Source organism: Rattus rattus, chromosome 1 (genome assembly GCF_011064425.1).
Source record: "Rattus rattus isolate New Zealand chromosome 1, Rrattus_CSIRO_v1, whole genome shotgun sequence".
Classification (NCBI taxonomy): domain Eukaryota; kingdom Metazoa; phylum Chordata; class Mammalia; order Rodentia; family Muridae; genus Rattus; species Rattus rattus.
The window spans coordinates 13,587,676-13,611,216 of record NC_046154.1 but is presented as its reverse complement, the minus strand read 5'-3'; the positions used below and the strand labels follow the sequence as shown (position 1 = coordinate 13,611,216).

Genomic DNA, 23,541 nt, shown 5'->3' with positions numbered 1-23,541 from the left:
CAGGAGGCAGAGGCAGGTGGATCTCTGAGTTCAAGGCCAGCCTAGTCTGTAGAGTGAACTACACAGAGAAACCCTGCCTCAAGAAGAGCATTTTGTTGCTACTTCAAAACTGTAATTCTGCTACTGTTATAAATCATAATGTAAATATCTGATATGGGATACCCAAGAGGTCATACCCCCAGGTGGAGAACTGCTGCTTTGAGATCTTGAACTCTATAATTATTCTTTAGTAAATAGAGCATTGGCAAAGCAGAGTGCAGGGTTCCTCAAGGTTTACAGAATCATGTTCAAGCTGTCTGCTCAATAACGTTAATAAATCACAGCTTAAAAGTGAAGTTTGGGGTTGGGCATGTATTTTGATTGTGTTTGCCTAGCATGCATGAGGCCCCCTGGGGTTCAATCCCCAGCACCTCATAAATCACAGTGTGAATACACTTGTCATCCCAATGCTTGGGAAGTAGAGGCAAGAGGATACAAAAGTCAAGGTCATCTTTAGACAAGGTTAATACCAGCCTGGAATATATGAGACTTTCCCCCAGAAGAGGGAAAAATAACATCAAGAAAACAAAATGTAATGCCAAGGGTCTTGCCATGGTTACGCATGCCTATAACTCTGCACTCTGGAAACTGAGGCAGGAGAATCTCCAAGTTCATTGCCTGGAGTATGTAGCCAGACTGGGTATATACCAAAACCCCATCTACAAACCAACAGATAACCAAAAGCAATGATAAAAAATAAAGTCAATTTATTTAAAAATTGTATTACATTTATTGTGTGTGACTCGTGTGTGTGTGTGTGTGTGTGTGTGTGTGTGTGTGTGTGTGTGTGAAAGACTGTGCATGCACACAAGTGCAGAAGCATATGTATGGGGTGGTAGCCAGAGGACAAGGACAACTTGCAGGAGTCAGTTCTCTTCTTCTGCCTGATGGTCCTAGGGATCCAACTCAGGTCATCAGGCTTTTCAGCAAACTGCCTTACCCACTGAGCCATCTTGCCGGTCCAAAACCAATTTATTAAATGGGAAGGGGGAGCCCTTGGAGAGATATCTTAGTGGATGAAATGCCAGGTACACAAGTGTAAGGATCACAATTCAGATCTCTGGTATCCATGTCAATGCCGGGCAGGTATGACAGTCTGAGCACTCCAGAGGCACAGACAGGGGATCCCTGAAGCAAGCTCGACTAGCAAATGTGCAAGCTCTGGGTGTAGATGAGAGCCCTGCCCCAGTACATTAGATGGAGAGTGATCAAAACACCCAAAGTAAGTCAACCTCTGGTCTCCACGCACAGGCACACGCATACATGCAAGCATGCATACACATACACAACACACACGCAGGGACACACAGATATATGCAAACATGCATACACACCAACACAGACCTCCAGCCCCAACACACACACACACACACACACACACACACACACACACACACACACACACACACACACTGAAGGAGGGAGATTCTGGACTGCCCATCCATTAGGAATGTGCCAGAGGTCGGTACTCGAACTCTTCCCTGACCCGCTCCTCTGCTCACAGAGCCCGGAGTTGGTCCAAGCTGGTACAGCATTGTTCAGACCCGTGGTGTGGGCTTCCTAGATGACAGAACCCTTCTTCCCATAACACAATGAGGAGGCCAGACTTAGAGCAGGCGTTAGGGACACACCTGGAGACCCCTTGCCTGGATGTTTCCTCAGCATCCACAGGCTACAAGAGGGAGACAGCCGGGTTCTCTGCAAGCGTGGCTGTAAAAGTGGGGTGGGGGTTGGGGTGGCTCCAGAGCTCTTCACTACATGGACCTCCTGGATCCACCTAACTATCTCTCCTTCACACATTAGAGGTGAGCCCGCAGGACCACAGAAAAATCCCAAGCCAGTTGCCAGACACAACCAGGGATCAGTGTGCAAAACAGCAACGAAAAGCATTTATAAGCAGGAATTCTGTCCAGCATACAGGGCAAATACTCCTTAGCACACACACACACACACCATGTAGGGATCCACACAAGCACAGGAGTTGAGGCTGCACCCAGAAGCAGTCTTTTCCAATTCATTCTTTTTGTTGCCTAGGCGGCCCGAGGCCATCCCAGGACTGGCCACCAGGGGGCAGACGTGTCCCTTCGCTTCTCCAGTCCGATGCTACAGAGACCTAACAAGTCTGTCCCAAGTGTCCAATATCTTGATTCCAGAGTGCTGAGCTATTTAAGTCTCCATGGTAACAACTGGGCTCCTCTAACAAGTTCATATCCTGTGGAATCTGTGAGCATGGCATCCAAGCACCTGAGGCTCAACTTCTTCTGTCTTCAGAAGTCTCCTGAACTCTTCCCCTCCAGGCATGCTAGGGGAGCAGGTCGATTAGAAAATGAGCATGAATCCTTTGGCAAAATAGCTGGCTTCAGCTGTTTCTGCGTGGTCCCTTCAACTGATGCCATTGGCTGTTCCAACTCACAGTGCATAACCCGGACATGCACCTGGGTCACAGCGAGTACAGTACCAAGCGGTTGGGGAATTAGACAGAGTGCTCCAGGCTGAGGTAGGAAGAGACAGGTGGCTGCAGGGGCCTGGGAACTCTACAGTCCCTGAGATTCCCTGAAAGAAGGTATGGCCTTGGAACGGTTCATTAGAAGGCCAGGAGGAGGAGTTCCAGGCTTCTGTGTGCCCACTGGAGTAAAAGTCAAAGGCAGAGGATAAAAACCACACAGCGGCGTGTAGCCTGTGCTGACTTCTGTCTACTGTCTGCGTACTTTTTGAGTACTGCGGATCAAACCCAGGGCATGCAAAAAGCACACTGGACTACTGAGCCACAGCCCCAGCACCCTACAACAGAGCAATCCTGCCTGTTGGGGCATCAGGATTTCGGTGTGTTGGGAGAGGGTTCTTCCTAAGAGTCTTGCACTAATCTGAAGGGCCTCTGTGCCCTACCAGGGGACTACTTCCTCCTACTTACCTCAGACACTGCCCTGCAGTGTCAGCATTCAGGCTGAAGAGCTGTGCTATCCTTTCTCAAAGCATATGGAAGAGGATGTTAGCTCCTTAGAAGGGAAAATTCTGGGGCCTCTCAGAAACAAGAATCAGCCAGAGCGCCCAGGAGATCCAGAGGGTCACAGAAGAACAAGGGCTTCCTGGGACTGTCCCCATGAAACACCAAGGCTGTTTTTGACCACTCTAGCTGCCTCAGCCCTCAGTTGACCTGCAACTGGAACTGTAGAGGCCACTAAAGGAAACGGGCTCAGAAAAAGTCATGAAGTTCCATGGGTTCAGGGCCTAGGGGGGTCCATTTACAGGGTGTTGCCCCTGTCATGGGTCAAGGCACTTTGACAGCAATCTGGTCATACCAGCCTGGTTGGTTGGGCTTCATACCCACATCAGGCACACCAAGGGGAAAGGGCTTGTCATGGTTCTGCAGTGTCTCTGTGGTCTCCCACTGGGACTGAGAGGGACACTCCTCCTGGGAAAAGGGGACCTGCTCATCCTTTGGAGACCCTGAAGGGTTAGCATCTGGGTCTCCCACTGTGGTGCTGGCTTGGGAAGAGCACTGAGAGCTGTGGTCAGAGCTGCTACAGACGTTCACGATGCAGGTGACGTTGACATGGGTCCCGTGGCTGCCATGGGAAGAATCTGTGAAGTACAAGATGGGAGGGTAAGGTGTCAGTGGGATCTTGGAGTCTTTGCAGCTTGCCTCTTGTCATCCCAGGGGCAGGGGGCAAGATTGTGGGCAAGAGCAACAGGCCAAGGACCAAGAGGCTAACCAAAGATCCTAGCTCACCTCGACTACGAAGGCAGATGCATCACCCTTATGTGCCTCTGTTTGCTCACTTTCCAACTGCCCAGCCCATCTCTCCCCGCTGCTAACCAGAGACGATTATCTAAAGCAGGCAAAAGTACTCCAAGAACAAAAGCCTGGGTCAAGGCTATGGCTCAGTTAGTGAAGAGGTTGTCTTGCAAGCTTAAGGACCTAAATTCAGTCTCCCCAAGACCCCACATAAAGAGGCTGGGCATGGTGGCACACACTTGTAACCAGTGCTTGGGAGGCAGAGAATGGGAGAGTTCTGGGGGTTTCCAGGCCAACCAACCAAATCTAACTGGTGGACTCCAAGCCAAGGAGAGACTGTCTTAAAGGAGGTAGATGGAGTTCCTAAGGGTGTCACCTGAGGTTACCTTCTAGCTTCCACATGGACACAAGGATTTATTAGCACACCTGTATGTGTGTGTGTGTGTGTGTGTGTGTGTGTGTGAGAGAGAGAGAGAGAGAGAGAGAGAGAGAGAGAGACAGAGAGAGAGAGAGACAGAGAGAGAGAGAGGAGACAGAGAGAGAGACAGAGAGAGACAGAGAGAATATGTGTGTGAGAGAGATATGTGTGTGTGTCTGTGTCTGTGTGTGTGTGTGAGAGAGAGAGAATGTGTGTGTGTGTGTGAGAGAGTGAGAATGTGTGTGTGTGTGTGTGTGAGAGTGAGAGAGAGAGAGAGAATGTGTGTGTGTGTGTATGTGTGGGTGTACGTATGCGCACATGCGCACATCGGAACAAAGAACCTAGGATGTGCACAGGGAGCAGTTATAGAAGATTGCCCATGGCCTAATCTGTAAAGAACATTCCCACTGAGAGGACAAATGCTACATGGATCAAAACCAGCCCAGGCACATTTTGATTGTGATGATGATAGCGTTGTAAGTGAACTGACTGACAATGCTTAAAATTCAGGGGTTGGCATTTTAAAGCTCACCTACCATACCCAAGGAGTTTGGTCCCTACCACTGGGATATAGAGAAGCAGACAGCACGGTCAGAAGGGATATCAGGGACAGTCCATCCACCATCCCGCCTGGCCTCTGTGGGCTTCTAAGTTTCCTAAGTTGGTGAGGAATGAATGCCAGGCTAGCAGAGGGTAGACATATATTACTCCCAGTGTCAGCTGCACGTCAGTTGCTCCTGCTCCTGCCTCTAGACCTGCAGAACCTACTGAGTCCATAGCGGCGGCAGCTGTCTATTCATCCTGGCTCCTGCTTCCCAGAAATTGGGACTCAAAGTTGCTTGGGTTAGGACAGAGCCAACCCATCTATTCAGAGCAGCCGAGGGAGAACTGGAATCAAGAGACCACAAAGAAACCTCTACTCTAGACCTCATCAGCACCCAAACATCATCTGAAGTCACCATGACCTTTGCACGTCATGAACAAGACATTGTGGGGGTGAGCGGGGCACGGTTCTGGGGTTTACAGGCTCCCACGGTAGAGGGAGGTGTTGATGAAAAAGGAGGAGGTGGTACAGAACAGCTGGGAGAAGAAAGAGGAGGGGGAAGATGTCAGAGGAGAAAGGGGATAGATATCCTCAGGGACCAAGGGAGAAGCCACGATGGACCACCACGGGAGGAGGCAAGCCATGGAAGATGGATTCGTGTTTCTATTTGAAAACATCTCTTCACTGAACGAATGTCGAGAGCCACTGCTCTGTTCCAGCCTGGGCTCAGGGAATCCTCAGATTGTACCGAGGGGCCCTGACACGTCACCACGTGCTGGTGAGGCTGAGGCTCTGATGGCAAAAAAACGCAAAGCAGACAGGGGACTCCTGTGGGCAGGGAGGCAGCAGGGGTGCTACAGGCAGAGAAGCTCGCCTAGGTATGAACAAGCACAGGGCGTGGCAGTCAGGGAAGCAACAGAATGTGGGTGTCAGAGGAGGCGGGGTGTGGGAGGCAGTGTGGTCTTGGCTGTCAATCCCCTGTCAGGTGCCAATGTGGGCACAAAGCCACAGTCTCTCTCTGACATGCTAAGGAGGTGCAGGGCTCATCACCAGAGGAAGAAATGGGAATTAGGAGCTTCCTTGGATTCTCATGGCCCCAGGGCCATTGGGTTGCTCCGGGTGAATGACCACGTTCGAGTTCATGTTTACTTCCTATTGCCCCACGAGCCAGTGCTGCCGGGGCAGAGGGACAAAGGCCTGTAGCCTTGAAATTTCCATTATGAAACAAACCAAAGGAAGTCTCAGGGTTCTTGGGAAATCCACCGGTGTAGGCCCAAGAGATACCAATAGTGGGTCTATTATAGATTATATATAGGGCAAGATGCAGACTGAGTCAATGCAACAGGCTCACGTATTGTGCCTCTGGCCCAAAGGGACCATCAGTGAGCTACAGTGAGTAGAGCCCCAGAAGAACAGGTCTAGAGAGGCAGCTCGGCAGCTAAGAGCACTTGGTGCTCTTTCAGAGGACTTGGGTTAGATTCCTAACACCATCTGTAACTCCAGTTCCAGGGGACCTGACACCTTCTTCTGGTCTCTACAGTCACCATACACACCAATGGTGCACAGACATATATGCACGTAAAATACCCATAGACATAAAATATTTTTAAAGACCCCCCAAAAGAATGGTTTCTTTCATTCATCTCCCAGTTCCAAGGCTCTGAAGCTCACAGTGCAGAACTGACCCCTGGAGCTTGGGTACACTAGCTGTGTGCTCTTAGCAAGATCATTGACCTTTCTGGGCCTCAATTTCCTCACCTGGAAAATGGGGTGGTAATGGTAACTATGTCTTAGTGCTGATAGGCAGGTTTGGTTCAGGTAAGGCACCCGGGACGATGACTAGTGAAACACACCTCCAACATTAGCTTATAGAACTGGGCAGGTCAAAGACGGCACGGTGGCGTATGCCTTTAATCCCAGTACTCGGGAGGCAAAGGCAGGTGGAGCTATGAGTTCAAGGTCAGCCTGGTCTACAAAGCAAGTTCCAGGAGAGCCTGGGCTACACAGAGAAACCTTGTCTCAAAAGCAAGCAAACAGACCTAGGGATGTAAGCAGGATGTGGCTTTTGAGAATCACATAGGCCTCTGAAGGACGGAAGGCAGATAATCCTGTGGAAAGGAGGTATGGCCTTGGGGATCCCTAAACAAAGGCCAAACCAACCAGGGATGACAACGTGGAGGGGTTCAGGATTACTCCCCATCTGATAGGGGAGACTTGAAAGACAAAGTGGGGGTGTCTGCAGTAGAATGAGCTAGTGAGATAACCAACACAGCTGGGGCTGAACCTAGATGTCTAAACTGACTGGACCGCACTTGAGCCAGGACTAGGACATCAGCCAGGAGTAGCCAAGGGTGGCTCCCCAGGGCAGCTCCAGGACAGCAGCAGAGATTAGGCAAGGGATAGACATGAACCTGACTTTACCTACAGTAGTCTGACTTAAGGTTTTGCAACCTGACGTTGGCGGGAGCATGGAAACTGTGCTTAACACTGTGGGCCTCTTCAGAACTGGTGAAAGGCAATAGCATCCTCTCCCAAGACACTGACTGGGCAGTGAATCAGAACCTCTCAGTTATCATGGCCACTAGGTATTAAAGGCATTTTCCTCTTGGGTTATTTTCAATCAGTAGACGGAGGGACAGCTATCTACACAGAAGACAGCTGGTTCCTGCCTCTCACCTGAACTCCTGGAGCCGGCACAGGCTTCCTGAGACCCTTGGGCCTCCGCTGTGACTCTTGCTTGGGGATGACCCCCAGGGGGCGCTCTCCTGTCCCCAGCGCTGGCTGAGCTCTCCAGGGAGCTGCTGCTGGAACTGGGCGCTGTGGTCAACAGGTGCTGCTGTTCAAGGCCTACTGCATCCTGGGATTTGTCATCAGGCAGATGAGGCTGGGAGGAAAAGGGAGGCTGTAAATCCAACTGCCGGCGGGCGCCTTTGCTCTCCCGTCTCCCCTGTCACCCACACGCCACAGCTTGCACATTTCTGCCCACGCCACACGTTTCCACACAGGACACCAAAGGTTTTTCAATCTCAGTCCACATAAGGAAATGGAAAGATTGTGTGTACACATTTCTGTCTCAGTATGGGTAGGTACATGAGTGTTCAGTTGTCTTTGGAGGACAGAAAGGGGCATCACACCCCCTGGAGCAGATGGTTGCAAGGTGGTTGCGAACCATCCGACATGGGTGCTGAGAACTGAACTCATGCTTTCTGCAAGAACAGAAGGGACTAAAGACTCTGGCCAGAGCTCAGCGGTTCATTCCCCGGTATCATATAAGCAGGGTGTGGTGGTCTATGTCTGTAACCCCACACTGGGGAGATTGAGGTAGGAAGATCAGAAGTTCAAAGCCATCCTCAGTTAGTGTTCAGGGCCAATACAGGCTATGTGAGTCCTTGTCTTAAAAAAAAAATAATGCCCCAAATCTAAAGTGCAAGTTTTAGCATTCATAAATAAACAAGTTTGGTGCATCTGAGCCACCACCATTGTTCTGCAAAGGGCAGCCTTCCTGATCTCGGGTGGGTCTGAGTAGCTGTCCTAGAGGCCAGACTTGGTCCTCAAAGCTCAACACCTTTCCTCTTCATTGCTTCTGCTCAATGAATCACCCCAGCTCATGGGGCCCTTTCCTCGGGGCCACTCTCAGGGTTGCTCCCTGGCCTTCTCAGCTGCCCCATTCTACGGTTCACCTAGAAGCTGTTCTGTGGCTTCCCCGTGGCTTCTAACTCTGTATGTGCCAAATAGTGTGTCTGAGTCACATCGGTCTCAGCTCTTCGAGACAGTATAGCCTCGCACTATCCTAGCTCTGCAGGTGGAAATGGAATTTTTTTGCCTGAGGTCATGGTTTGGATACAATGCAGTCGAGCTAAAATCCAGCATGTCTACTCTGGGTGTCTGGGGTTCGGCTCTGGAGGCTTAAGACAAATTCCCTGTTCATAGTAACTTATGCTAAGGGCATCCAAAAATACCATTCCAAGGCCATTGTCTGTCAACAGCAGTTGGAAAAGTGGCCACACTTTTCCAGGGAGGCACAATGCCAGGGGTAATCTAAGCCAAAGCAATCGTTGGGCTATCTTTCCTGTGGCTGGTGCTCTCTAGAAAGTCACTGAAACCTCCATCTCTGGGCCCTGCCCACCATTGCTATGGCTTCTTAGACGTCCAGGTATGTCATTGACATGTGGCCTTGAGGTCTTGTTTCCTGCCCAGTTCACAGCTTCTGACTCTGGACTGGAAGGATCTTATACAAACTGTCCCCATGAGGCCACAAAAGCCCACAGGAGGTGACTCTGGAGCTCAGAATTATGGAGCTGGCTGATGGCCACAGTAAGTAAGCCCAGTCTAGGATGTGAGCGCATGCCTCCCCTGGGGTCCTGCCAGCTAGGTACCCCAGTCTAGAAGAGACAGAAAACATTCTGAATTCAGCCTCACCTTGGCCCCAGCCTTACCTCATAACTCTGCCGAGGCACTCATAAATGTCACACCACACCAGCCCTACAGAAGGAGCTTTTCTGGCTGGGCCTCCCCCTCTCTGCTTGTGGCTAGAGCCAGACAGAACAGAATCCTCCCTTCCTCCCCAAAGGTCACAGCTAGCTCCCGCTTCAAAGCCACAAGCGGCAGTGTTCACGTACAGACGCTATCACAGTCATGTGACTCTGGCTGGAACCCCACTGAGGGAGCACCAAAAACCTGAGCTTGCCTGACGCCTCCTATGGTTCTGGGTCTGATCCTGTCATATGGAGCTGGGACTGGCAGAGAGGTATGGCTGGCTTCTGTAGGCCTCTGAGCTAAGGGTGTCTATCTGTGCAAGTCCATGTGGGCATGACTGAGAGAAGCACATAATTGCATGCTAGTGAGACAGAGTCCTAAGTTTGTGCTCCAGACCACACCCATTAGCTGTGCCACTTCAGGACAAGTACTTGAGTGTCTGGGCCATGTATCCCAGACTCCAAAGTTGGTCTCAATAACCGCACAGCTTGTGTCAGAGCCAGGCTGGAAGAGTTTATAAGCCCTCAGACAGTGCTGGCGTGTTCCTCCTCCTCCTCCTCCTCCTCTTCCTCCTCTTCCTCCTCCTCCTCCTCCTCCTCCACCACCACCATTAACTCCTGGTGACTAAACATGAGACATGTGCATGACTGGGGGAGGTGTGGATGAATTCAAATGCTGTTTGTCCAAATAACCCCTACTTTCCCCAGCATTCAGAGCAGGAGCTGAGTCACTACTGCTCCTGCCTGACAGCCTCACTCTAGCACATGAGGACACCATCTACTGGTCTCCTCCCAAGTAAGGCCCTGAGGCAGGTAGCTGACAGGGCACAGGACTGGACAAGGTTCTCCAACTCCTAGCAACCAATCTTGGCGAGCAAGGCCTGCTAGGAGAAGCCAGCCTGAGACAGCTTTGGATGTGTCAGCCATATCCACCTGCTCAGAGGGTTTGACCACCAGAACACACCACAACCTTTCGAGAGTGTCTGTAGCTGTTAAGCTTACATTTCCTCATCTACATAATGAGGAACCAAGGTGCCTTACTCATAGGACCAGTGAGGAGTTGGACATAGCACAGGGAAAGAGACTGGCTATGCCCAGCTAGGGGACAGTTTGCCTGTTTCTTCCCAGTTGGAATGTAGCTGAATATCAGCTGGCTCTGAGGGAGTATTTATATTCCTGATCCTCCAGCCTCTACCTGTCCCCAACTACTGGGACTCCAGGCCTGCACCACCATACCCATTCAATCCTGCTTATATGATGGTGCTTATGATACCTAGAAAAGGAACTGGAAGAAAGGAGGAGGAGGAGGAGGAGGAGGAGGAGGAGGGAGGAGGAGGAGGAGGAGGAGGAGGAGGAGGAGGAGGAGGAAGAGGAGGAGGAGGAGGAGGAGGAGGAAGGAGGAGGAGGAGGAGAAGGAGGAGGAAGAGGAGGAAGAAGAGGAGAAGGAGGAGGAGGAGGAGGGCACAGAGATACTCACCACCATGGCTTCTCGTTGTAGGCAGGAGGGCTTCTCTACAATGAAGAGAGAGGAACAAGTCAGAGGCAGGACTCCTTCCATACATCTATCTTAAAGGGCACAGCATGGCTCGGGTAAAGCCAGTAGAGTGGACCCAGCCCAGGGAGTAGCTGCCTGACAGGTAAGATCCACAGATGAGCCCATACTCATATAGATATGTACTTTCTTCCCCAGGCTCCAAGCTCCTGGAGAACAAGAGGCTACACTCTCCAGATCCACTTGACTCTATGGTCACGCAGAGCTCTTCACTAAGCCACCATCCACAGTACCCAAAAAAGTGTTAGGGTGGGGTGCAGGGCTGGAAACAGGAAGGGACCAGAACCTTACTTTTCCTCTGCACCAGGATGAAGCAGTTCGCCAGTCCTAACATCAGCAGACCCAGAGTTGTCAGTCCAACGATCAGACCTGGGAAGAAGACAGGGTATTCAGAAACAAAGGTGCCAGGGTGACTGGTGCTGGGAACAAGTCCAGCCTTAGGTCCTCAAGTTCAGGGTCAAACCAAAGATCATATCTGTGAACCACATAAAACCAGAGGGCTGGAGAGGGAAGCCAGAGACACCAACACTCCATAGTCTTGTGAGACAAATGAGTTCATCAGACTAGCAACCAGAACTTATGTTCGTCTTCATGCCACACAGGGATTCACTATGACAACATGATGTTGTTGGAGACCCAAATCCTCTACACTTGTATCTGCTCTGAAAGATAGAGACCAGGCTCCCAGTTCCACCCAAAGGGAGGCTTCCAGAAGCAAGAGAGGCAGAGAGCGGGTGGTGGGAGAAAGCTTCTCCCCTTTTATATTTCAATTTATTTTTGTTGCGAATTTAAACCCAGGCTAGTCAAGCACTCTTCCAATGGGCTACATCCTCAGCTCCCATCAAAAGTACTATTTTGAGACAGGGTCTCACTAAGCCGAGATTGACTCTATAGCCCAGGTTGGCCTTGAACTTGCAATTTTCCTGTCTCAGCCTCCCCAGTAGCTGTGCACTTCCAAGTCTGTCTGGGTCACTCTTGAGACTGGGGACTTACCAATTGGAAGAGAGATGCCACCCGTGATGCTTGGTTCAATGATGGGAGTTGAACCCAAGGACACAGGGATGTGTGGAGTTTGGCTAGGCCCTGGCTCTTGATCCATGGGCTGGGATCTTGTGGGCTCTGGCTGAGATACGGAGATTGTCCTTGGAACAGCGCTTGGAGTTGGGGACTCGGATGCACAGACTGCATCTGTGCTTGCATTTCCAGGAATAGCCAGGATGCTACAACTGAGGGAGGAAGATTGCAATCAGGAGACCACAGAAGACAGTGAGCTCATTCCAGGGAGCCGGGTCTAAGGACAAACCCCTCACATACACCCCACCTTCCACCTACTGTCACTATCCACTCTCGCCTCTGTGTCAGGCCCCTGCTTGTGTCATCCACTGTCTGTCCCAGAGACAAAGAATGACAAGCTGTCCTATATCCTGGGACCCAGTCATCCAGGGATCGCCCTCCCTGCTCCTTCAGAAGTCAGGGAATCAACACTCACGTGCGGTGGGGCCTGCACACATCTGTGGATGATGTGGTGTCAGAGAACGTCCCTGGGGCACAGGCACTGCATATCACGTTTCCATTTGAGGTTCCTTGAAGAGAAAATCCAGAGCTTGTCAACAAAATGAACACTTTGTGCAGTCAGGTGGGGAGTCTCTTAACAGTGGGGCCACAAGGGAGGCCTGTTTGTAATTCTCTACCTTAAAATACTAAAACACACACACACACACACACACACACACACACACACACGTCTGTACACATGAACATGCAATACAAACACACACACATCTGTACACATGCACATGAAATAGACACACACATCTGTACACGTGCACATGCAATAGACACACACACGCACATACATGCACGAACACACGTAAAGCCCATACACATACGTGGGCCTGCTCTCCAGTGTTACCTTCCTGTCCTACCTGATTTCCCACCAGCTCAGGGCTTGGCGTAAACAGTGGTTCCAGGAGATATGCACCACACATGGCAGCCACTGGAGAGCTTTGAGGTAAGGCTTAGAGATAGGTGCCTATGACCTCTCAGGGATGTTCAAATCCTTTCCTCGGGGAGAGGAAGAAGGGTCCTTACTTGAACGGGCCACTCCGAAGCCAGGGCCACACTTGCTCAGCTTCATGCACTGTCGACAGTTCCCAGAATGCAATTTCAAGGCACAGTAACTGTCAGCGTTGCAAGCACACACTCGGTTCTGCTCTTTAGTGCAGTTGTGGGTCTCCACCTGGTCTAGAGGATGGAAGGACAGCCAGGGTCATCTCTACTTCCACTCACCCATTCCGCCCTTCCTGCCAGAGCTGGTAGGTCCCTCAGCACAGGCCCAAAGGACCCCTGGCTGCCTTGCCTCTCTGGTTGTTGTCTGCGCTCAGGACTCGACCACAGAGTGAATATACATCTGTTCCTCTAGGCTCTATATCCTCAACTCTGACCTCACTTCCCCACCATCCACCTCAGAGACCAAATGAAGATTTGGTAGGATCTAGAAAGAAAATGTCATCTGGAAGTGGCCAGGCAAGGTGTGTAATCTCAACACTGGGGAAACTAAGGCAGATTTTAAGTTTAAAATTAACCTGGGCCTTATAGAAAGTTCTAGGCCAACCTGGGACATTTAGCAAAACAAAAAAAAAAACAACAACAACAAAAACTCAAACAAACGAAACAGCCAAGCAGTAGTGGCACACATCTCAATCCCAGCACTCAGGAGGCAGAGGCAGGTGGAGCTCTATGAGTTCAAGGCCAGCCTGGCTTACAGATCTAATTCAGTTTCAGGACAGCCAAGACTACACAAAGAAACCCTATCTTGTAAAAACCAAACTAACCAAACAACCAAACAAGAACAACAAAACTCAACCAAACTAAACACCTGAACTGAAAGCTGTGTCTGGGAGTGCAAGCCTCTAATCCCAGCTACTCAGGAAGCTGAGGTAGGCAGTCCATAAGTTCAAAGCCAGCCTGAGCTATCTAGCAAGATTCTGACTCAAAGGCAGATGGTTCTAGAAGGATGTAGCTTAGTGATAGAGCGCTATCACTATGTTTAATCCCCAAGGCTACACAGAGAAATGCTGTCCTGAAAAACCAAAAAAGTGAGTAAGTCAATAAATCTTTAATTTAAAAAAAAAAAAAAAGTCTGGGGATTGATGTGGCTCTGTTAAAAGGTGTTTGTATCACCTGCATGAAGTCCCAGGTCCCAATCACCTAAATACATACATGTGGTAAAGTGCAGTCCCCTACCACTCACGTCCTGGAAGATGAAAACGAGTGACCCAGGGTAATCCCCCATCCACCTTACTTGCTTGAGGACCAGGGAAGATGTTGGGATCACGCCGCTCAGGCCACTCACCCTCACTACAGGAAGAACTGCAGCTCAGGCATGTATGCAGCTGGTTCCAGACCTGGGTGAACATGCCTGCCGCACAGTCCGCACACACGGTGTCTGAAGTCTTGTTGCAGAAGTGTTTTGCATACTGGCCTGAGGAAGCAAGGACCAGAGGTCTGAGCAGAAGACAGGTCTCTGTGGAGACCTTCAATCCCAGGGTTCCGAACCCTTGACAGGAAGCCCTTGGGATGAAGCATGTCTGGTTGCCTTAGCCATTTCTCTACCTCTGAACCTATCATCCCTCTGCTCTCTCCAGGGAGCTGAAACACCACCACCAGAAAAGCCTATTATCAGTCGAGAATACTTTAGGGAGAATTGGTATGTCAGCTCCTGTCTTCTTGATAGCTGGTTTGAATTCTCTATGTCTGTGTACGAAATACAAGTGGCTATAAGGGTGTCACACGTGATAGCCTGTCAGGGCCAAGGGTAGGGGGTTCCTAAAAGTCTGGGGGGTGGGGTGGAAGAATAATAGGGCAAACCTTTAAGATGTTTGCTTTCTCTTCTGAACCCAGCTCCTCTCACCTGTTCCTGCCCGTCTAAGCTTGTTACTTCTTAAAGACGGCTAGTCAATAGAAAAGCCACTATCCCCTGGGGTCTCTCAAAGTGACTGTGGAGGATGACAAGTACACATGCTCCTGCGATCCTGCCCACTGGGTCTCAAGCACGGGACTCAAAGCCTCCAGTCAACGAAATCTGAATTCTTCACAATGATCTTGCTCAATCAAATATATATTATTTTTATTATTATGATGGTGGTGGTGGGGGTGGGGGTGGTGGTGTGTGTGTGTGTGTCTGTGTGTGTGTGTGTGTGTGTGTGTCTGTGTGTGTGTGTGTGTGTGTGTGTGTGTGTGTGTGTGTGTGTGTGTGTCTGTGTGTGTGTGTGTTGTGTGTGTGTGTCTGTGTGTGTGTGTGTGTGTCTGTGTGTGTGTCTGTGTGTGTGTGTGTGTGTCTGTGTGTGTGTGTGTGTGTGTGTGTCTGTGTGTGTGTGTGATCTGTTTGCTCCTTCCGACATTGCTTCAGATCCTCAGGCTTGCATAGACAGTGCCTTTATACACCCAGCCATCTCACCCTTGACCCACATCTCCCGTCACTCTCTTACTTCACTCTGGGCAACACATCTCAGCCTCTAGGTTCTCTGAGCTCACTAAACAGGCCCCTGTTTTAAGGCTTTACCTTACTTCCTGGCCTGCTGAACCCCCAGTTTGTGTGGCTTTCCTTTGTCCTCTTTACAGGGCTCAGAGAGACCTTCCTGGACCCACCCAGCCTCATCTGAAGCAGCCATCCTTCTCTGTCTCCATCACAGCCTTCTCTCTACCACAACACCTACTGTGAGCAGACAGCACCATATATCTCTTAATTTGTCTGTCAGAAGAAGTCGGGGATGGTGAGATGGCTCAGCAGTGCACAGCACTGGCTGCTCTTCCACAGGACTGGGTTTGATGCTCAGCACACACAGAGTTACTAACCAACCATCTGTGCTACCATTACCAAGAATCGAATGCCCTCTTCTGACCTCCAAAGGCCCTTGTATGAAATGTGGTACACAGACATACATGCAGGCAAAACACCAATCGTGTAAAATAAAAATAAAGAAACCTTACTTTAAAAAAAAGGAAATGTAGTAGACTCCATGAGGATAAGGATGAGGAATGTCTGCTCGGCATTCTGTTACAATCCCAGCAGATTGAGCACACAGTAGGTGCCCTATGAATACTACTTAAGTGAGTGCATACTCTTGACTCAGCACTGGGGGGCGGGCAGCTACTCAGTCCTCCCCAGTGGGGCCAGGGCTCAGGTCCACCATCTATGATATAGCTATACATCCATTTACTTGATAATTATGTACAGGGAACCAATAAAGGCCAGTCGTGTTCTGGGAATTCCAGAGCGACCAAGCTACAGTCACTACTTTAGAGGAGCACACAGTGGGGCTATGAGAAGAACCAGGCCATCATTGCAGTTTGGAGCAGGCTTCCTGGACATGGGAACCGCATAACATGCATAGGTAGGCATGAACCAGAAGGCACCGAGAAGAGTGCTCAGTGGAGGGGACAGCACGTGCAAAAGCCCAGGGCAAGATAACTCACTCATGAGCCCTAGAATGCATGTCCCTAGAAGCAGCCCAATGAGAATTTAAGGCCCTGATTCCTGGACAAGCATTCCCTCCACAGCACCACCTCCACAAACCCCAGCAGCTGCCTCTCACCAGGGGGACACTTAGCACAGCACATCTGAGCCTTCTTGTCATAGTACTCCTGTGAGTTCCGGCACTGGTTCCCAGGTTCTGGCTTGTAGGGCGTCAAGACAACCTGTAAGGCAACAAGGGAGGCAGTCATCAGCATGACCCTAGGCTCCTGTCACCAGGCCTCATGGATGGGTTCTTGAGTTGGAGGATGAGGAAGGCTTAAGGAAGTAGACTCCAGGCTTTTTCCGTTCTTGTCCACCCTTTTTAGCATGGCACACTTGTGTCTGCAGAAGGAGGTCCTGGGCCAGGGAAAGGGTTACTTTAGGGCCTCCCTCCTGCTGGGTGAGCCCCAGCAAGGCTCCGAGAAGATATAGTTTTTTTTAGACAGTGGTTTGGTTCACTGTGACAAGGACCTCCACATAAAGCGGCTCTTTTTAGGATATCTGCCCATCTGTCCCTTCTGTCCTTCTGGCTGAGGTCTTCCTTCTCCCAGAAAGTACCCTCGACTCTCCTGAGCCTAATGTAGGCTATTCCTCCTCCTCAGGGCTCTCTGCGAACACAGACATGGCCCATTCTGACCTTCAAGTCATCGTTCTGAAATGGTACCGTGTGTCCTTGAACTCACATCCGTGCACACGGGTGTACACACACATGTTCGCATGCTGACACTGATGACCCAGAGGGCAGAGACAGTGGCCACGCCACCTCTAGAGCCAAGCTTCTGATACGGGCCATGGCGGAGCTGCCTCAGGAAGTTAATAAAGGATGGAGACAAACCTGTGCACCTCCTCACACCAGTGGTGCCTTACACCCATGGGCTTGGAAGGTTTGAACCAGTGGGGTCTCCTGGCCATGCTCAGACTCCTCTTCTGAGGAGAAGAGCCTCAGCACTGGCTGACAAGTCTTCAACTAAGAGGTAATACCTTGGTGTCAAACCAGGCCCAACACCCATAGGTTTTGGCTGGCAACCATGTGACCTTGCTGCCACATCCTGCCACCCCACCCTCTTGCTTGAGAGCCTTCTCCTGTCACAAGAGGCCAGGCCTCAGGCTCTGCTTCCAGAGCCTGGACCTGAGATGGGTGTATTCCTGCCTTAAGTTCTCTGACAACCAGTCAAAATGGACTCTGATCAGTGTATAGAAAGGAAACTGGGGCACAAAGAGGGCAGGTTACCCATTTAAGCCAGTGACAGAGATTTTCTTGCATGCATGTGGTTCACATACTCACATTTTTTTTTAAAAAAAATAATTATAAAAGACAGACAGATGGGGAGGAGGGAGAAAAAACAGCACCCACATGGCACAGAACCAATGGGGAGAAACACAAGGCCCTCCCTCAGACCTCCAAGTGGCCCTGGGAAGTGTACGGTAGCAGCAACTGTCACCACTGGATCTGTCCCAGGACCCGGGAGACCTGCCTAAGCCCCAGCCTTCCTTCCAAAAGGTGGAATGGCAATTTGAGCCTCTAGGGACAGGCATGAATTAGCCGCTTCTGCACAAGCGTGAACTCATAAGCAAACACGGGAGTAGATCTACAAGAGCAAAGAGGGTGTGAACACACGCCCAACGCCCTTGCAGCTCCTGCTGACGTCACCTGGAAATGACCAGGGGGTGGTTCTAGGTTAAAGTTGAGGGCTGGTTCATACTCTTCGTTACACCAGAAGCTTCTATCATGTGGTTAACAGGAGTTCAATGAACCTTTATTAAAACCTGGAATCCTGACGAATCCCCTGACTCCTCAGATAAAGGCATGGATTTGTTTTCTTATTCTTCCCCCCCCACACAGCTGTATGGTCTTAGGCAAGTGTCTCCATCGCCCTGGACGTTGGTTCCTCACTCAACTCAGTGGGAGCAAGAGAGATACATAAAACATCCAACAATTAGCACAGCAAAGGCACAGATCAGTCTCTTTGAAAAGCAGCTGTAAACGAGCCAATCAGAGATGATGCAGACTTTACTACTAGGCTCATCTGGTCTGTATAGACTATATAGGCTAGGGCTATATAGTCTATATATGATCTCTGGGCAGTGGTTTTGTCTTCCCCCTCCCCATCCCCATCTGTGTCTGGACAGCATCGAGCTACCTTGCCTAGTGCTGTGCAGCGAGTGACCTCTGAGCCTACCATGTTTTTCTTTGCTCAGTCACTCGATGATAACAGCTAAAAGCTGCCAGAAGTCATGACTCAAGGGACTGGGGTTCCCTGCTGTGGACAGTCTTTAGCTCTCCTGGTCCTGCCACAATGTCCTAGCTGTCTCATGCTCCCTGTGGCCAAAGTCCACAGACACATGCCGTCAGAGTACATCCCTCTTCAGACAACTGCCCACGCTGTGATCTGGATAAGCAGCCCAATGCAGCCCCCTGCCTTGTCTTCATACTCACCCAGTAACCCCAGATGGGGGACCCCTTAGGCTGCAGTATGAGTTATCCTACCCAGAACCAGACAAAAAAGAGTGATCAACAGTTGCTACCATGAGTAGGGTAGTAATTCTAATGTCATTTCCTTGGGGGCAAGGTCCTCCCCCTGGGCACTAGGGCCAAGAAGCCTGAACATAGACACATCTGCTGTCCTGGCCTATCTCTGAGTTCCCCCACCAGGGCAATCATTTTCAGGAAGGTCATGCAGACAGATGGGTGAGGAAAGTCATAGAACCTTGCTGGGTACCCAGTCTGAAAAGACACTGCAGCTCCTTCTGGACAGTTGAACACACATCCAAGCACATGCCTACACACACTGCCCTGGCACATTCCCCCTTCCATTTCATGACAAAACAGTCAGTTGGGTCTGAGCACACACTATAAGGGTGTTCCACCCTGTCTGAGGCCTCACTGACTGTGCTCAAAGTCAAGGGTACACCAATGGCTGGCTGATCCTTTCACATATGGGGGGTAGGGGAATCTCTGGGCTAGGGAGCCATACCGCTCATAAAGAAGAAAGGAAAAATAAGAAAGGACTCTTCCTGGGGATTAGAGACTCCTTTGCTGTGTTCAACCTGGCCTGATCATCTCATCCTATGGAGAAAGTAAGGTCAGTTGGGAGAAGGAAGCAAGGAAGGCACTCACAGCAGACTTAGGGGGTCCCTGAACCCCAGAAATCAGTGTCATAGCTCATTCGTACCCATCACTCCACAGAATGCTAACTGACACAGAAGGTCTGAGCGTCCCAAACAAAAGTCCCAGAGTAGCCTTCCCATGGAAACATTATCTCATTAACTAAGAACCTTCTCTTTGCCTCCTTCTACGTCCTCAAATATCGACCTCCCAGTCCACACATACAGGGGCTGTAGGTGGCATGGATCTTATGGGAACCCTATTCCTGCCAGCCCTGGGGTTTATCCCCTGGGTGGTGCTAATCATCTGTGGCATGGGCAGCTTCCAGTGACCCAAAGAATCACTGCTTTGGTTAGGAACAACTCCCTGCCAGACGCAGAGGGCCTGACGGGAAAGGGCCTTGCCTCAGCCAAGTTGGACTGTCTCATTGACCTGCCCATGAACAGAAGGGGGGCCTCCTTGTCCCCAGCTTCACTACGAATAAACTCTCTGGTGCTTTTTTTTCCTGCTGCTATGTGTGACTCCAGCCCCAGCAGCTTGCAAAGGGGCCCACGCCTCCCTCAACAAAGTCCAGGCCCTGTTTATTCTCTTGGACAGAGGGGAAAAAAGCCACAATCTCTGTCAGGACTAAACAATGAGGAACAGAAAGCCCCTGCACAATGCAGAACAAAAGGTCACTCCTGCACCGGGAGCTACCCAGAGTCCCAAAGCAGTCCTGGAGGCTGGGTCTCGGGGCCATTACAGGGACTGTTGTGGGATGGGGTTGGGAACAGGGGCAGTGGGTCGACTCACAACAAGTCCTGAGATTCACAAGGCTGGGGAGGACTAATCTTTTGCTCTAAACTGGAGACACTTAGATTCACCCCCCCACCCTCACCCCCCCGGGTCCATGGAGATTCGACACTGAGAAATGAGGAAATGAACCCAACTGCACTTAATGCTGTCAGCATGTTTATGCGAGCCAGTTGCTCAAAAGATAAAGCCTCCAGCAGGGAGTAGTGGAGTGGCACATAACTTTAATTCCAGCACTCAGGAAGCAGAGGTCGGAGGACCTCTGTGGGTTCGAGGCTAACCTGGTCTATGTAGAGAGTTCTAGGAACAGCCAGGGTTACATAGAGAAGCTCTGTCTGAAACAAACATATGAACAACAAGACAAAACAAAAAGCAAACAAGGGTGCAGGTCAGAACTGGAAACCTACGGTAGGAATGAACCACCTACTACTGTACCTGAAAAAGAGGATACGTGGATCAAGATGGATAAAGAAATGGATAGATGGATAAATGGATGGATGAAAAACTGGAGGAAGGGATGGATGGATGGATGGATGGATGGATGGATGGATACAGAAATGGAGGGAGGGGAGGAGGAATGGAAAGATGAATGAATGGATGGAGGGATGGATGGATGGATGGAATGGATGGATGGATGGATGGATGGATGGGTGGGTGAGTGGATGGGTGGGTGAGTGGGTGGATGGATGAATGAAAGGATAGGTGGGTGAATGGATGAAAGGATGGGTAGATGGACGGATGAAATGATGATTGGGTAGGTTGATGGGACAGGTGGATGGAAGGATGGATGAATAGATGGATGAATGTAGAGATGGACAGATTGCAAGGTGAATGTATGCTAGATGGCAAGGCCCTAGACAAGGATCTATCACTGAGGCAGGTATAGAGCAAGACTGGGACGGTAGCAGGGAAGAGCTCCCAGCTTGTGGTAAAGAGGATGTACTCACTGGCACCACCATTTATATAAGCTAGAAAGATCAGTAAGGCTTATACCTGTAACACAGCATATACCCAGTAGAAATACCTACTGTGTGAGGTGCCATTCTGGGGACACTCACACGAATTTCCCCACCTTTTCCCTGGAACCAACCCATTGAGGTCAGTATAAGCCTTTGGTGCTTTGGATGAGAATGGCTCCCATAAACTCATACATTTGAAAGCTATGAGTCTAGTTGGAACCATTTTGGGAAGGATTTGGAGGTGTGGCTTTGTTGAAGAAGGTATGACATGGGGGGCTGGGCTTCAAGGTTTCAAAAGCGCATGCCAGAAGGCGTCCCTCCTTTTCTCCCTCCTTCGGCCTCCTGCTTGAGAATCAGATGTAAGCTCTCAGCTACAGTCGCAGCACCACGCATGCCTGTCTGCCATGCTCCCCGCCATGACACCCATGGATTCACCCTCTGAAACTGTAAGCAAGCCCCCAACTAAATGCTTTCTTTTATCAATTGCCTTAGTCATGGTGTCTCTTCACAAAAATTAAAAAAAAAAGGAACTAAAACGAAGCCCATTTCACAATGCAGAAATGAAGGATCCAGGAGACACAGCGCGGGTGCAGACTGGGAACTCATCACAGCTGGATCAGCCTCCATGGCTCTGACAATTTTATAACCTGTGATGTGTGTGTGTCTGTGTGTGTGTGAATAGAGTTGTGTACGCACCACTGTTTGTGTATGTTTGGGTGCACATGCACGTATGGGTTATACGGGAAGGGTGAACATGAACATGTTACCTCTCTGTGTCTATGCAGGTACACATGTGCAAGTATGCGCAAGGACATGCTGTGTGTGTGTGTGTGTGTGTGTGTGTGTGTGTGTGTGTGTGGCGCGCGCGCGCTAGATGTCAGCTCTTCTTAGTGCACTGTCTACCTTGGTTTCAAGACAAAGTCTCTCATTGGCCTGGGGCTTCCCAATTTGGCTAGACTCAGTGAACCTGGGGATCTGCTTATCTCTAAGCCCCCAGCACTGTGATTCCAAGCGTGTGGTTGCCTGTTTTACCGTCTGAGATATTTCATGCCCTATGATTTTGTTTTGCTTTGCAGAGTGATGAAGAGCTGGCTGATGCTTCCAGGCAAAAGGGCCACCACATCTCACCCAATGAGACAGCTGTTGGGGACAGGCAGAGGTGTCTGCCTAAGGACCCTCCACTCAGTTGGAAACTATCTTCAAGCACTAGAGAGGCCACATCATTTGCATGGTAGGTGTTGGGGGGTGCATTTAAGTCTTGATCTTGGAGGTTTATAGAGCCCCACGGGCTGTGGCGGTACAGCAAGGCTGTCACCGCGATGCAAGCAAGGCCTAGGCAGCCAGGCCTGCCAACCATCATGGAAACAAAGAGCACTGGCGTCAGGAAGGACCAACCACATCACAGGTAGATGGCCCAGGGCTGACACATCCCTCCCCCGAACTGCTGGCTGTGATGTGCTTTAGAAGTGAGCTGCAGCAGACAGGAAACCCACACTGGGATCCGGTTCTTAAGGCCAGGCTCAGGCTATATGCCAAGGGCTCTGCCCCCAAATAATACTTGATTCAGAGACAGAGAAGGCACCATCCTCTCTGCTAACACCCTGAGGCCCTTTGATACAGCTTTCTCTATCTCCGACTGGCTTTCCTCATCACCCGGGCAACTAGTCTCTTCACTGTTGGTGTCTAGTACATGTCCCTTTGCAGATAGACCTAAGCCACCTTCCTACTTCCAGGACTGGCCTTCCTTTTTCAGATGCCCTTAGGCTGCAACAAAACTTCTCCAGCATATGCTACCCGAGGCAGAGCATCTGACTCTCCACACTTCTCATCCATACCCTGACCCATCCTGCTACCTCTGACCACACTTTCTGCAGAGCGGACCCCTCAGCTTCTTCAGACACACCCCACCACCATCTCTCTCATATAAACCTCCGAACCCCACATGGAAGTCACAGATGTCTCTAGCAGGCTCCTGTGATAACCTAGGGCATATTTAACAAAGAGCTAACTCTTTGTTCTCCTTGTATCTTCCCTGACACTCTACTGTGATCTCTCCTTGAGCTAGAACCTGGTTTGACTCCTCCCCTCTCATTCTTCTGCGTGGTTTTGGCTTCTACAAAATGGGAATGGAGCCATGCCCACCATATGAAGTGTCTTGATTAACCAAGCTGGTGACTGTGAAGAACCAGGTGGTGCACATGGTTGGGATAGACGTCGAATAAATTGATGTAATGCTAATCGACACAAGCAAAAGTTCTAATTTCCTATTCACTGAGCTCTGTTTGGCGCACAGAGGAACTGGTCAAGAAATGGACAAGGCAATGTGCCCAGAAACTGAAGGACAGCATTCAGATCACAGTCCATGGTGGCCTCAACCAACCACCATCCCATGTGGGTGGTAG

General features: G+C 50.3%; 1 protein-coding gene across 1 annotated transcript in view; it reads right to left on the bottom strand.

Moving 5' to 3' along the window:
- Positions 1-1,900: 1,900 nt before the first annotated feature.
- The window catches only part of Tnfrsf1b (TNF receptor superfamily member 1B), a 31,173-nt gene continuing 9,532 nt past the window's right edge, over positions 1,901-23,541 (bottom strand). Inside the window, exons 2-10 of the mRNA XM_032894992.1 lie at positions 16,362-16,464; positions 14,120-14,248; positions 12,856-13,008; positions 12,254-12,347; positions 11,758-11,990; positions 11,056-11,133; positions 10,690-10,724; positions 7,414-7,621; positions 1,901-3,621 (exon numbers count right to left, since the gene is read on the bottom strand). Of these exons, the coding sequence (XP_032750883.1) occupies positions 3,308-3,621; positions 7,414-7,621; positions 10,690-10,724; positions 11,056-11,133; positions 11,758-11,990; positions 12,254-12,347; positions 12,856-13,008; positions 14,120-14,248; positions 16,362-16,464 (1,347 nt within the window). The 3' untranslated portion in view covers positions 1,901-3,307. The remainder of the gene's footprint in view (positions 3,622-7,413; positions 7,622-10,689; positions 10,725-11,055; positions 11,134-11,757; positions 11,991-12,253; positions 12,348-12,855; positions 13,009-14,119; positions 14,249-16,361; positions 16,465-23,541) is intronic.